Genomic DNA, 16507 nt, shown 5'->3' on the forward strand with positions numbered 1-16507 from the left:
CATAGAATATAATTTATAAGTCCAGATTTATAGAAATCAAATATAGAAATAGAATTACAATTCAACGTAGAATATATAAATAACCAAAATAATTTTATACATATTATCAAATAAAATAAAATTATCAAAATAAAATTATAAACATATATATTTGGATATAGGTTTGGATATTATCTATATCCGTAAATTCAGATCGGATTCGAATTTAGATAGAAAATAATATTATTTATATTTTATCTATATTCATACTATAATTTTTAAATTTTATTCAAATTTAAATTTAAATCTGATCAAATTTTATTTTTATTTTTTTTTTATATTAAATTGAATTTGAATAAAATGCATATCCATCCGATGTTTTGCCATTCCTAAATAACTTCAACCAAGCGAAACACGCGCCTCCGAAATAACCGACGGTAATCCGAACATACCCCGGCTTTTCTCTCTATAAATGCCTGCCTTCCCGTCGCCCTTGGTTTACCCCGTTCGTTCCAAACCTTTCTTCTTATTCTTCGAGGGACATTACGTCACGCTGCTTCTCTCCCGTCTTCTTGGTCTTCGCCTCCCCCACCTCCCCCAAAATTCTCCTCGATTCCGATCGGATCCTTCTTATCCACTGGCGATTCTACGAGAAATCTTCGACCTCTTCGACTTCGCTTTCTTCGATTGAGTTTTTCCTGGTGCTTGGTTGGTACTTGGTGGGGATCGGCGGCGCTCTGGGTCCCTGATTGGAGGAGGATTGGAATTTTTGGGTTAAGGTTGGGGGATTCCGGCTCTTGAGTCCTTAATTGATCCGTCCATGGGGTTGCTCTTCGTGGAGTCGCTGCCTGGGCCGAAGGTCTTCAAGTGCGGGCGCTGCAAGGTCGATTCGGCCTCGCACGATGCCATCATCTCCAAAGACTTCAACGGTCGGTATGGTCGAGCTTACCTTTTCAAGAGCGTGTAAGTTGTTCTTTTCCCCACCTTGAACGTGCTTTTTTGATTCTGAATTTGGTCTCTTTTGGGACGTTTGGTTGGGTGTCTTTGGAAATTTGATCACTTTTACTGTTATGTTAATAAGGATTGCTGCTGTATGACTGCTGCTTCCTTATTGATGCACTGATGCTTGGATTGTGGTAATTTGGATCGTATGAGTTACTACATGGTGTGGGTATATAGTGTTTGCAATTCCAATTAGCCTAAAGTGGATCTCCGATAGGCAGATTATAAATCTGTGTCTAAATGAGCTTTTGCTAATGGTGCATGTCTCAAAGTTGATTGATTGGACATGAATCTGTCTATCTAGAATGCATCGGCATTTATTTGACAAAGGTCTTTTCTTTGTAAAGATGGATGGATGGAAAGAAAGTGCAATGATTTCAAGAATGAAAGATGATGAAAACAACATGAGAATAAGATTTTATTGGAATCCTATCAGTGTTTAACTTTCTAGCATGCCTAGTAGCAAGTTTCCTGCAGATGCATGGATTGGAGGATACAGATTGCTAAGTGAATGACTGCTGTAATATCAGATGTCGGATGAAGTTCAAGAAACATTTGTCACCATGAACAAAGAGATAATAGAAGAGTTGGAAACCTGATGGTTACCTTTAGAGCCCGTTCTTTTGTGGGTAAATATTATAGAAAAGTTGGTCAACTTTCCCATTGACCAACTTACCCATGTTCTCATGCTTTTCAAAATAGATAATTTACTTTTTTATAGATAGTATTTATTCATGAAATGGGAAAAAATCTTATCCACTTAAGAGGTGGCTAAATCACTTTTCCATCAGCTAGTAAAGTAGATATTTAATTTTATTCCTAAGATGCCCCACCCTCATTTCCAAAGCTTCTATCATTCAATGCCCAATAACTTAGTTGTCTACTTTCTTCAAACCTAAAAGCCATAAAAGATAATATGGGAAATATGGATAACTTTTAGCAATTTTTCCAAGAAAATAGTAAAAGGAACATGAGTAATGGATTTTGAAGCCACTTGCCCATGCATAATAAAACATGGGTAAATTATTTTCCAGTGGAAATATTTACCTCGGCAAATATAGAATCCCAGGTAAATTTTTTATCCGCAAAAGAACGGACCCTTAGGAGGAAATATAAGGAGATTGGTGCTGCAATGTTTGTAGTCAAAAAATGAGAAGAATTGTATTGCTTCAAGTGTGGTTGGTGGTGAAAAAGATGCCAACAAGAATACATTTGGCATGTATTTTATTAACATTCGATTCTAGGATTGTTTCCCCAAATAATGGCAGGAAACATGTTTACATTTTGAAAGGATGCAGATTTACATTATGTTTTTGTTTGACTCTCTATAAAGAGTAGCTCTTTAAGCTGATTAGTCATGCATTGGTTCTTAAGTTTTACCTGGTTAGTCGCATATCGTCCACTCATTAGACATGGTGGCAAATAGAAGGTCAGTATGAAATTGCTGCATAATTGGTTATAATTCGACCTACTTTTTCAGTTGAGAGAGTCTCTTAGAAGGATCTCTGGTATTATTTAATGCAGCCTATCAAACATGAGTGTACAGCTATAAGACTAAGTAACCATAATTGGGATTCATCTTTTAACTGTTGAGCAACTGCAAAAAATTAGGCCTATAAAATCAATTGGCAGTAGTTCTAACCCAACCATTTCATTACCATCCTTGTTTGTAAAGTTGAGTTTTTCTTTGCTTAGGCAATTTAAACCCTTGGTAAGGATTATGATACTCTGCTTCCACCAATGTGGTATTTTTTAGGAAAATAAAATATTGTTCTCAAAGTAAAGACAATAACATGTTAAATATATCTTCCATAGAATCATGCGACATCCTTTTTAACTTTTCAGTTCAACAACCCAATGAGCAAAAGATGTAGATACATTGATGTTGAGTGGACGAGCTTGATTATGCCCAAAGAGATTCTAAAGAGGCTATGGAGGGGGAGACTTTGCTGTCAAGGCAACAATTTAGCAATGATTATTAACCTATGCCCTCTATATTTCCTTTTTCTTGTCATGTTATTGTAAGGGTATCAATGGGGTCAGGTCAGACCAGATACAAGTTGGGTCAGATACAAGATAGAGTTGGGTCAGATACAAGATAGATAAAAAATCTATTGACCCAAACCCTACATATTGATCAAACAGGTCAAATATTAAACCCAAACCTGAACATTTTACTAAAAAGGTAATCCAACTTGATCTACAATAGGTCGAATCAAGTTAAACGGGTTAAGCATTGCCACCCCTATGTTATTGTTTAGAAATGCTGATCTATCTGATTATAAGCTATTTCCAACTCTGTATAGCTACGAATGATAACTTTTGAAGCTTATGCCTATCTCTTGGCACCAATAAGTCCCGAAGGCCTGATTGAGAATTTATTTTATTGCAGTTCTGAATTATCCACTAATCTATCATCACTGTTAGCAAAGATAAGCTAGAGTCTACAATCAAATACTTGAATTATCCAAGTCGTTTTAGTGCAGTTGCATCTTGTTTAAGGTAAATGAGATTGCATTTGTATCAAGACTTTCTGACTTTTTGTTCAGTTTGAACTCCATAAATGCAACTCCTATACCTTTTTGAATTTGTTTTTTTCCTGCCCCCACAACTTGTATTCAGTAGCTTCTGTTATACTTATTGGTGGTGCTATTAACAGCTCTATTTTGTGTTCCTATAACAATTGAATCAGCATTTGTGGACCTGGATTTTGTTATTTTTACTTCCTAAGATCGCTTTCCTTCTAACTTGCATTCATGGTTTTCATTATCTTATATTGGCAATTTTTAAGTGTTTGTAGATGAAGCATAGTTTGTTATCTAAGAATTCAGATAATGCAACTTTCTTTTTACATGCATATTTTCTCTGTGAATGCTGCAGAAGCATAGAGATAAAAATAGTTAGGGTAAAGTTTTTGTCCATATTGACTCATGCATTTCTTCATAGAACTAATTTTCAACTAGATTGCTTTTTGTTTTTCTTTTGGTAATAAAAGTTTTGGATCTTCCATAATGTGATTATGAAAAACTATAAATAATTGGATTCTCTTTATATAAAGTATGATTATTGTTAATAATCTATGGTTTATCCAAGATGCATTATTTTGCAAACAGAATGCAGATTTTTTAATTTTAATCATTTTTTATCATTTTGATTCCCTTTGATGATTCAATATTGAATTCTAGGATCCAAAGCTCTTAGTGCAGCCATAAATTTCTGTAGTTTCTACAGCACCTCTTTATGTGATAATTCTTGTTGATTAAAGGATATCTAGTATAGCATAAAGTTGTAATGCTAACCTGGCTTGGCTCTTATCTGGCATTGAATACTTGAAGTCCAGATTGGGCAAGTTGTGTTCACTTTTTATCACTCGGTACAATTATTTGCTTCCTGGAGTGGCTTGAAGAAGAAGCTTTCCTTATTCCTGTCCTATACAATCCATGTTTGTATCTGCTATATGTACATCAGTTACCTGATTGTATCACCAGAATTTTGCTTTTAGATTTATGCAGCTATGAGATTCTGACTTCGGTGAATGTCGCTAGAACTATATTATAAATTAATATACAAAAGAAAAGGTGAACCAACTTGCTATATCAATATGGCATTTTTAGGGAACACATGCTTCGGGCTTAATAACCAGAGGATCTAGGGAACATTTTGAATTGTGTAAAGCTTGCGTTTCTGTCTTCTAGAGTATTTTCTTTCTCTGAGGGACAGGATAGTATTGTATCTTTGTAGACGCTAGCAGCATTCTTTACCTGGAATACAGTTTTTGTATCATTGAATTTTTCTTGATATCTATATAAGATGCGGAACTGTATCCCTAGTTACTGTGGAAACCAAAAGTGAGATCAAAATAGGGCAGAACTGTATCGCTAGTGTAGTGCGGAAGCCAAAAAGCCAAATCAAAATAACCAAAAAGCCAAATCTTTTTTATAGAATATTACTTCGATTCCTAGTGATATCTTGGTGAACACGCGCTTCAGCACTTTTCCCAGAAAGAAAAGGAGGTGAAATAAAGATTATGTGCTATTGCTTACATCATAAGTTTCTTTTGTGTATCTTTTTACTTATATCTATAATAAGTAGGAATTGAAGTCATCGGATGGATTATCAATTTATAATGGTTTATGTTTAAATACAATCTATCATTTGATTGATATATTGCTGCCCATGTCATATTTTGATGTTTTTGTTGATTTAGACATCTGACTATGAAGGTTTGCTACCTGGTTTTCACATTTAAAATTTAGACATATTACAGAATATTTTAGTTTTTTTGCCAGTGCAAAAAAGATCTTCAAAACATATATTCTGGAGATTCCTCCTTTTTGTATTCCTTTATTTGAAGATTATCTTTCTATAAAGCTGTTACATCAAGAATAACATGTGGAAATCAGATAATATTTGGTTTATTTTAGTATTGCAATTAGGAAAACTTATATGGTGGATCCTCTTGTTTTAAACTACTATCTTGAACATTTATTATGAAATTTCAGGGTGAACATTTCTCTGGGCCCCAATGAGGATCGCCATCTCGTGACTGGATTACACACTGTGAATGACATCTACTGTAGCTGCTGCCAACAGATTCTGGGTTGGAGATATGTAAGTGAGAAGACAAATTAATCTCTCATTGTATTTCTTCTGAATACTTGTCTTCATATTCATATGCTTGTATGTGGGTGAAATATTATAGTAGACATATTTATCAGTGCTTCTTTCATTTCTCCTTTTTATCTTCTCTATCAGTACACCTGTGGATGATGGTAAATCACCATGGAAACAAATTATGCTAATAATGTGGAGTATTTGACAGCAGAGACTTTCAAGTATATCTTCTGCCTTTTTTCTTTATCTCGAAGACCTACAAACTTGTTCTAGTGACTGTTTTTAGAAAGATTGTTATCTTACATGTTTATTCAACTTTACTTCACACTTTATGAATGTAGAAATGCACCATTATTTTGAGTTCATATGAACTGATCCAAATTATATTTCAATGTTCTTTTGGACTCCTATGGATTGATGAATGCAGCAGTGTTTAAACAAGTAAGTCGAAGGTAACTCTTTCTTTTTCATTTCCCAAATTTTCCTATCTAAGGATTCTAAGCAGTACATAGTTATGTCAATGTAAAGACTGCAAGTCTAAAAGTTAATTGCACATATATCTTAATATATGGCAGATAAGGTTATTTACAATTTTAAATCATATTGAATTTTTGTTTTTGGGGGGTTTCCTCTCTTGATTTCTGCTTTCAAATGGTTTACCTCCAGTGAAAAATTTGGAAAATGCAGAAAATATAAACAATCTACAAGCCCCCACTTCATCTGTCCCTGATGGAACCATGAAAATTCTGACAATCTACATAGCATGCTTGTAAAGACATCATATAAGTGCTTCTAAAGAGTGGTAAATGGTAATAATGCGTTTAACCTGTTTTCAGAAAAATAAATTTTTGTGAGAATGTGATGATATTCTTGGAGGCAGGGATATGCCTTTCTTCTTTAAATTGTCAGAAAGATTCAAATATTATTTCTGAAGCATATTTGTTTGGTGCTTTAGATGGAATTTCTTTTAGGCATTCAGGATTTTTGTTTGTTACATTAATTTGTTATGTTCACATCTACTTGCATCCCCTGAAGCCAGTCTTTGGGGGATAGAATGTGGGAATTTGTTCTCTGGATATGATATGTAAGTTCACCTACATTGATTTGGTTGCTCTTTCAGTTATGCACTTGCCTTTTTTATTATGAAATATTTTGTTTGCCTTCCGTATGTAATTTCACACTTTTCTTCATGATTTGGTGCTTAAGCAAGTGTGGAAGAAAAAGTGAAGATGAAATGCAGGAAACTCCTATCTAGGGCAATGTACTGTAGCCGCTCAGGAAACTTCCTGGAATGCAGGACACCGCTACTCAAACAAGCTTTCTTTGAGCATATGCTATATCTCTCTATGGATTTGCAATGCTTCAAAAGAAGGCTTGTATGGGCTGTTTAAGTTTGGTTGAATCAAGAAAGAAAATAAAAGAAAAAATGGCTTAACTCAAGCCTGACCTTATTTGACTAAGCACTGGACCTTGCATAGGTTCTTGACTTGCTAGCTCCATTTATCAAAGTTTAAAAATTTGAAAAAAAAAAAAAAATCAGTGATAAAATAAAAAACTATATCCTACCAATGACTGCCCTCAATTTCTAGTTGCCCTTCATCTCCTCCTCCCCCCTAGCAATTCTACCCCTCTAGCACTAGTCTTCTTTCTTCTCTCCCTACTTCAAACCTGCCCCTTTTCCACCGAAAGACTACCTGGCCTTTCCTCGTTATTCCTTCTTATGAACTACAATTGGCTTAGGCTTTGTGCTTGCGACTTGGTAGGGAGTGTAGTTGGTGCTAGTGTTTACAGAAAGGGATGTCCTTCCCTCCCTCACTCTCTCTCTCTCACATGCATGTGCACTGGCTTAGGGTTAATCAAGTTCCTTGGTAGTGGTGTAGTGGGTGATAGTATTAGGGTAAAGTTTAGGTATGGCAATTTTAGCTGACCCGATTAAAATTTGGAATGGGTATAAGTTCTAGAAAAAAAATATCCGAAGCAGGTTCAAGTCAGTTATGTGTAACGGTATGCCTTGCCCCAAACCTAACCCAATATGACTTTAATATATATCTCCCTTTTAAAATTATCATGATTTTATAATGTTTATATGTACCTGATCCAATCTGACTCAACCTCTTTTATGTATCCGATCCGACCCGCATCTCTAATTGACCCAATCGGAGCCAACCCGAGGCGGGGACGGATCAAGTATGGATATGGCGTTTTTAATTACGGGGTGGGGTATTGACCGACCCAATCCATTGCCATCCCTAGTAAAGTTCTCACCCCTCCTCCCCTCTCTCTCTCTCTTTGTGCATGCGCGGCTTTCCTTACTATTCTTACCAACCCAAGTTGGTCCGCTAGCTTGCCTAGTGGAGAAGTATGACCTCTTAAACTTTTTAGGGATTTTGATTCTCCACGAGTTAATTGGACATCTGGAGCTTTCTTTTCAAAGTAAAGAGAATCATGTAATTGTTATTATTTTTTTTCTTTCTTTCAAGCATCATTTGGCTGAAATTAGAATATGATAGTTTGCATTTACCTTGGAAACCTTTTTCACTACCTTCAAAATTTCTTTGAAGGGCCTTGAATTTGTATGTTGGCTAGCATCTTTCAAGTTCCAAGTTTTAGCGATTCTATTGGTTTGCTCTACTTAGATTTAATGCTAGAGATGCTGAAATTACTAAAGTGTATTTTTGTTACTTTTAGCATAATTTCATTAATGTTCTTTAGTTTTCACCTTTTATTCTCCTTTGTTTAAAAATTTATATACGACAAATCTTGTTATTTTGGTTGTTGGGCTCTCAACTTACCCCTTTTTCACTTCTTGTGCTTAATTGGATTTGCTTTGATACACTATGTACATTTGCTGCTTGAAGGACCCCTTTGATGGTCCTGGGCTTTGTAATGTTGCTTTTGCCTTTAAATAAATGGTTTTCACCTCTGTACCACAGAAAAATGGTTTTCTCCTCTATCTTGTGTTTTGGTTATTCATAGTCCAAAGCTTGTGGTGTCATGCCTAGCTCTTCTTGAGCACTCTCTTTTGTTGCTGCAGTTGTTATTCTTGATTCTTATACTCTCTAGGCCTTTTAGTTGTCAAATCATAGGTGGCATTAGACTTCTTACCTTATCTTGCCATGTCTCTTGTTCCCTTTTGTATCTTTGCTCAACCAAAGTGAAGCCATCATCATGATCCACCATGGCTACCTGCCTACCATGGGTTCTCGACTTGTTAGTTGAAGCAGGTTGGTTGTCAGTATGATGAGTTTGATTACAAACCAAACAGTCCTATAGACTTCGCTGTTCTTAAAATGTTTTATATACTGTAGTCTCCTTTTCACATGTTTGTTGACTCCTACCTCTCTCTCTGCTTGCTCGCTCTTTCTTCTTCTCTGGGGTTTCAGGCTCTATTGTACTTTTCTTCTCCATTGAGCCTGCATTTCTTTAGAATGACCTACACATTGATTGTAGAAACGAGTCATAAAAGATATTTGGATCATATCTTCTGTTACTTGGTGCAAATGATCCGCTTGTTGTGCTCTCTCTCTCTTGCTGATATGGATTGTGGACGACAGGATTTTAATGACTATGCTATATTTGATGCATCTACATTAAAAATGGTACTTGTCATGTACCTTATAGTTGGATCATGGATGACTCTTGCTTGGTACAGTTCTGGTAGCTGCTGTTCCATTATAATCCTCTGTCAAAGTGGTGAACCACTATCTATGAGAAGCTTTAAGGCTCTTAATAGGCACGTACACGAATGCCCACCTCGTAATCATCCAGCCAGCATGTAATCATTCTTTGAAATATAGGGTGAAGAACTACCTTTAGGATTTGGAGAAGTAGATTGCAGTTGCACCACATTCAGCCAGATGATGCCATTTTGCAACACAGACCGATTCCAGCCAAAGGAGGTACAGGTTTTGCTTAGGAACAGCAGAGAGTGAGCTAACATGCATGATTTGTAGCATATCATAAATAACCATCCAATATTATCCCAACAATTCGGTATTGGCTTTATGGACTAGGGCGGAAAACGGATCGGATACAAATCAGATACTAGTATATCCATATCTATATTTGTTTTATTTAACAAATACAGATAAAGATACGGATGGTAGTTAGATGCAAAAATTCATATCCATATTTGTATTAAATGGATATAGATAAAAATTGGATACCTATAGTATGGATATGAATATGGATATAAATTGGATGATTAACTTTATGATCATAGAATCAAAGATATTACTAAGTGAATGGTAAATCAAGTTAATAGAATGTTATTGTTGTTATTTATTTCTTTTAAAAGTTCATGAGTGCTATATAAAATTAAATAGGATTATAAATAAAATCAAATATTTGGATACAGATTGGATAGTCATTTATCCATATCCATATCTATTTTTCTTTAATGGATATAGATCTTAGTCGGATGCTCAAATTTCTACCTATATCTAGATAGATTCGGATATAAAAATGGATCCAGACGGATATTATCTGTTCCATTTTCACCCTTATTATGGATGCTTACAGCAAACGTAGTTTGTACCATATGCAGCTAGAATTACTATAATCACATAGCAAGACCCTATAGGGTATGTTTCTATCTCAGAAATAAATGAGTCCATGGATGTGAATGGCTGTGACTGAATAAAAATTATGATCCAAACTAAACTTCTTTTGGGGTATATAGCAACAGGACAGCAGAATTTTAGATGCCTGTGTGATGCTGAGGGATAAGGCCATGTAAGTTTTGAAATGGTTGTGGTGACTAAGGGGCATTTTTGAGATATTATGTATAATAATGTATTCAATATTGCCACTGGTAGTCTCATCAGAGCATAAGAGCTTATGTATCAAGTATCATAAACTGTGGTTCTTGTTATGCGGCATTTTGTACTTCCATAATGCCACCATATTGGTTAGTAGGTGGTAGATGCTCTTTGTTGTTACTTAGTTCTGGTTTTGTGGGCTTTAGCCAGATGGTTTGTATCCTATGGCAAAACTGGACTTGAGGTGTTTCTTCTCAACATGTTTCTAGTTGCTTTGCAAAAACTGAAATTGCAGTTGGACTCTCTTTCGTTAAATATTTTCATGAAATAAGTTGTCTGTCACAATATTCATGAAATCTGAAAATCTTGTTTCAATTTGGATATTAGATTGAATGTTAAATGTTTTAATTGCGAAAATTCATGTGTATTATTTATGTTTAGTCTAGTTGTTTACACATGGCATTTTTTTTTCCTTTCTTCCATCGGATTACCAGTTCTTTCCTGGTTCTAATCACTTATAATGGTTAATTGGTTGTTCATGCACTATTTTTTCTTTTTTTTCCCTTTTTACATATATACTGCAGGAGAAGGCATATGACGAAGATCAGAAGTACAAAGAAGGGAAGTACATCCTAGAGAAAGCTAGGATGTTGAAGGAGGGCTGGTGATGTATGAATGAGCTGGACTAGGAGAACAAACCTAGATGTGTATCTAGTTGTGTGGTGGTAGAAAATCCCAACTGGGGCTGTCAAAAATGAATGCAGTCGGGGACTTCTTGGAAGTGATCACTAGGTTAGAATTTGAAACTGAAAACATTCTTGCTAAACTATGAATAAAAAAAAAAAAAAAACGATTGGTTTGATTAATTAGCCAATTATTGTTGTCTTATTCATTTGGTTTATTTTTCTTATCTGGTAGGGTTAGTTAATCCTGGAATTTCATCTGATTTTGGTGTGGATAATTATTTCTCAACTGTTATATTCATATTGTTTTGTCAGATCTCTTTATTTGGATCAGAATTAATAATTCTTTGCTGCTGGATATGTTGACGGCCATCATTTGTAGGATTTTTTTTATCAGGAAGTTCCCTAATTATATGATCATCTGGGTTGGCATTCATGGTTGTTCTCTTTAGCAGATGGAAGTTTTATTTCTGATTGTGGCATATGTTTTCTTGAATATATTCAGTTCATCGACACTGTGGGCATATATATTGCCGGATTTTCGCTTTGCATGAGAATTCAGCTAGAAGTTGGATCAGAACTTTTACATAAGAATTGCACTGTCTTGATACGGTCGTGGTCTGGATTAGGTGCAACCGTGTTTCTTTCATATGCTCTCTTCAAAGCACGCATTGTCATGCACCATTTCTCTTTTGGTTCCCTCCCCTTATCTATGAGTTGTTCAATGTTCTTCCCGACTGTTATGTGCGTTCTAAATGTAAAAAGGGAGAGCAAAAGATGTCGCAGTTTTTTTTTTTTTCTCTTTTCTTGGGGGTGGGGGTGGGCGGGGGAGTGCGGTGGTTTAAAGAAATAAGTAATTTAAAGTGATACGGTTGCGTTAAATATGCATTTAAGTGGTAGAAGCCATGCCATAGTGTTGTATCGTTGTTCTTATGAGCATCTACGCTTATTTTTTTTTTTCATGTATAATTTACTCTCCAATATAATCTATCCATATACTTAAGGTTGTCTTTATTTAGAATAATAAAACGGGTAGGAAAAATTGTGCTATCGGTCATTTTAGTTTTATTTGACTGCAAATTTTAGAGTAGTTTTTAAAATTTTTTGATTATAAAAAAATAAAAGTAATAAAGAAAATTTGCACAAGAAATATTTAAAAAATTTGCACAAGAAATATTTATTTTTTGGAAGATACTTTTTTGAAGGATTACACTTGCCTCAACTTTTGTGCCTGTTTTATGTCCTACTCTAAAGTTTTGCTCTAGTTATCACTTAACATCTTGCCCGGGATTCTAAGCTACAACTTTCAATTGTACCTTTGTATGGTCAATCTCCATTGTTCATGTCTGGTACGAACAAAAAGAGATTAGCAATGGCCAGAAAGAGATTTTATGAAAAATAAAAAATATAAAATAAAAATAAAAATGAAAAAAAATAACAAGCTACAATGCGGACTTCGGATGTGGATCCATCTCTCTCATTTCCTATTTGCTCTCATGCTTCTAAAATATTTGAACTCTAGTAGGGTAGGACTCCCAATTGGCTTCGATCACAATTGCAGTCATGGACAACCCAAATACTTCTGTGTTGCTTCTCTTCAATGTTGAAAAGATTGCATCTTGACAAACTAGAATATTTTTGCTCAGAGTCATCCCTAACTTTTACTATTACGGAGTGTTTGGTTGAGAGGAATGGAGGTCTGAAATGAAAATCAGAATGAATAACTCTTATTCCAACAGTTTGATTTGTCATTCCAGCAGTTTGATTGGGGAGAGTTTCATTTCAATTTCGATACTAGGATAGAATGGAAAATGGTCCAATCACTCTAAAGTTCATTCCGAAGTCTCCTTTACGGATTCAAAGCCCATTCCAATATTTAACAAATTATTTTTCTAAATTATCCTTCATATTTAATTATTTTATCAAACAAATTTATTGCTCCCATTCCCTAAAAAAACCCGATAGACTCTGTCAAACCACAAAAAAGATGAGAAACCCTTGCTCCTGGTGGATCTCGGGGCCACTCTCCCCTTACTCCGACGACTTTGCTCCAGCAGCCAACAGTCCCTCACTCCGTATTAGTTCCCTGACTGCCCCATCCCCATCCCACCTTTCTTATTTTTCACGAGGAAGGGCCTGCCCATATTCATCTCCCATGACCTCCTCGGCTGCTCCATCCCATCTCCTAACTTCCGTCTTCTTCACGTCAGTCTGAATCACCGATAAGTCTCTCCCTCTCTCTCGATCTCTCTATATATCTAGATGGACAAGCAAGATATTTGAGGAAATACCTACTTAACTTTATCAGAAAATTATTTCTTCTTTGCCTTAGCTAGAGATGTTTACATTGATCTACCTATATACATGGTTTCAATTTTTTATTTTTAATCCATTCATTCAATGTGCTGATTTGCTAGTAGCTTTAGCCAGAGTAGTGAAAATCAGGAGCCTGTGGCATTGTTTGTATGCCTATTTGCTTGTATGGATGCATGTCAAAGACATGCTTCTTTGAGTGGGTTCCTAAGTGACAAACTGGCTTTGTGACTGCTAGATCACAAAGTTTTCCTTATCCAATATGTAACTTGTCAATCGAAAGAACTTACAGGTTATCTGTTATCTTTTATGTATGTTTTTTAAGGCACTTGGTTTCATTTTTCTGACATCCAAACTTGTCATGAGCTTCCCTGTATTTAAAGAATTGTAAGGGCAATAGTTTGTTTAGGATAAATTATTAAGGCATTATAGAATACTAGGGCATGTAGAAACTTCAGCATGGTTGATAGGTTTAGATGGGTCATTAGCATAGCACATGGGCATACAGATTGCTGTTGAGTTTTTTTCCATTAGGGTGCTGCTACTGCACAACTATAGGTTCTCTAATATTTGCAAAGTTGCAGGAACACAAGTAGCCTCAAAAGGTAGAATAGAAGCATCAAAACTCTCTAATATTCGTTTGTTTGTTAGCGAGATGGTCGCTTATTACGGTAGTATTTGGAACTTGATGCCTAACATTCTTCATATGGAAGACAGGATCTTTGCGGAGATTGTTTTAATGGTCCTTCTGCTCATAGTGCTTGGACTATTCCACATGACAAAATCTCGAAGATCTCAGGCCCAACCACAGCAAATGAAAGGACAATTTCATTAGATGAATGATTTTATCACATTAGACTTGTTTTGTTCCTATTGACATAAGCCACTATTGCAGGGTTGGTTGGATGATAATTAAAATATTCAAGCAGCTCACTTCAGATGCTGTTTTCTCCGCTGGACATCTACAGGAGTATGGCAAACTTAAATGTTTTTCTTTCTTATTGTTCCTCGTTAAGTTTTGATTGAATAACTCTTTATCATACTAATAATTTCTTTGGATTATGCTGAATCTTGATCATGAATAAAGTTTGTTATTTTTTTGAATTTTATGTTGAAGACCGAGTCTTCTTTCTTTATTTAAATATTTCTTTAGGAAACAAAATTTTTATTTTATTGGTGTACTCAGCTATCTAATAATTTGCTATCTAAAACTTATTTTTGAGTGCGTATTTTATCCTTCTTTCACACTTGCATTAGGACTGAAGTATGTACCCAGCATGCTTGGTTTTAGTTGGTAGTATCAAGCTCTTCTTGCCAAAAAATAACATGCATGCTTAATCTTTTAGCTATCTTGCTTTGTATTCATATGAGATTGTTGAAAGATATACATGCAATTCTTTATTTTAGCATCTTCTTCGTATGATTATTGTCCTTGTGATATTTCTACCAGTGTCCATCTGAAATGATATGTTAATCATTTTTCTGAATAAGATTCTTGAGTATGTTGGTTATAATTATTAAAGTCATGATTTATAATTATTATTGGATGGAATCTGATGAATATAATCAAATTAATTGTGGTAGAGAAAAGAACAATCGCTCATGAAAAAATGATGAGGATACTATTGATCAAAATACAAATATGTCATAAAAAATATTAAAATTTTTGATATTTAATTTTTATTATTTTATATTTGATACTTGTTATATTTTTTTAAAAAAATTTTAATTACAAAACTTTAATCGTATCAAGTTCGGTTAAGCCCAAATCCAAATTCAATTCTATCACGTATACAGTACGGAAGGTTCGATATGAGATCAAACTCAAAGCCCAAGCCACGGAACTAACATGTAGCACGTGGAGGAGATCTTGTGCGCCACTCACGGCCCAGGCAAACCACAAAAAATGAATGCGGTCCAGGTCTTCACGCGGACGCACGGCTTTGGAGAAAATAGGGGGTGCGCAACAGGGACATTTTAACGTGGTCCATATGCACAGGGTTTTCTTTGGGCGTTGAAAAGAGAGGAGGCACAGCTTTTTGGGAGACCCAGTGGTCTTCAAGCCACCCGTGGTTTTTTTGACACGGTTCATTCCAAGTGGCTCACAGAAACCAAGCAATGCATGGGACCCAGCGGCCTTTGGTTCATTCCAGCGGATCTTGCGTGGGTGTTCATGGGTGCACACGTGCGGTTCACGCAAAAGCCTGGGATGTGAAAACAGAGGCACCCTCTTGCATTTCTCCCCCTCTCTTTTCTATTTAATCAGCTACCTATTCATCCATCCATCCTTTGCAAATAAAATTTTAACCATTTATTTACCCTCTTCCTTTACTTCTACATCTACAAACTATAAAAATCTCCTCCCTTCTAACACTTATAAAAAGATATCCATACCTTCACCTTGAAAATCATCCAGAGGATCTGAGGGATCCAAGATCCAAAAATCTGAAGATCCTAGAATCCTTTAAAAATCTTGCAAGAAGAAAAAGGAAGAAGAGAGCAACCTATGAGTAGCTAATCCACTAGTCTCAGAAAGGAAGAAGAGATCTTGCAACGAAGCAGAGCAGATTCTAATATTCTAAACTTTCTTTGTATTTCTTTTATAATATGTAGCAATAAAGATTACACCTTTAATTATTAAAGTGTCATGAGTTCTTTATTTTATGCTTATATGCTAGATTAAGACTAGGACAACCCTTACTTTTCGGAGACGCATCATAATCTATGGATACGAGACATGCCAAGGAAAGAAGAATTGCATACCTCATACTTTCTAAAGATGCATCGTGATCTACGGATACGGGATGTACCGAAGAAAGATAAGTACTTTCTAGCTTTGATCTATTATTATTATTTCTTACTTGTGAGATAAAGCCCTGGAATAGTTTATGTCTAAAGGGATGAGCCGTGATCTAAGGATACAAATCATGCTCAAGTGGAGATAAGCTATGTCCAAGGCCTAATTACCAGTATCTGATATCATTAAAGAAATACAACTTTGATTAGTGCAAAATTTATTAGATGTGTGCCCTAAAAGCCAATCTTGGCTGACACATACATTTTTCTAGAACATATTTTGTACTTGATGGACAGTCTTTATAACTAATCATGTCTTATATGTCCATGATTTGTCCTAGTGTTGCCCAGCTATGCAAC

General features: G+C 35.4%; 1 protein-coding gene across 2 annotated transcripts; it reads left to right on the top strand.

Annotated features, from left to right (window-relative positions):
* The first annotated feature begins 471 nt into the window (after positions 1-471).
* On the top strand, positions 472-11632 carry LOC105035246 (putative yippee-like protein Os10g0369500). 2 transcript variants are annotated; one of them, XM_073247527.1, is made up of 4 exons: positions 472-942; positions 5484-5592; positions 6023-6047; positions 10940-11632. In XM_073247527.1, exons 1-3 carry the CDS (start codon positions 800-802, stop codon positions 6038-6040), a joined length of 270 nt encoding a protein of 89 aa, XP_073103628.1. In that variant the 5' UTR covers positions 472-799; the 3' UTR covers positions 6041-6047; positions 10940-11632. The 2 variants fall into 2 exon arrangements, with proteins under 2 accessions (XP_073103628.1, XP_010909030.1); XM_010910728.4 differs by lacking the exon at positions 6023-6047 and having other exon boundaries at positions 473-942.
* The last annotated feature ends 4875 nt before the right edge of the window (positions 11633-16507 follow it).

This window comes from Elaeis guineensis, chromosome 13 (genome assembly GCF_000442705.2).
Source record: "Elaeis guineensis isolate ETL-2024a chromosome 13, EG11, whole genome shotgun sequence".
In the NCBI taxonomy this organism is placed as follows: Eukaryota; Viridiplantae; Streptophyta; class Magnoliopsida; order Arecales; family Arecaceae; genus Elaeis; species Elaeis guineensis.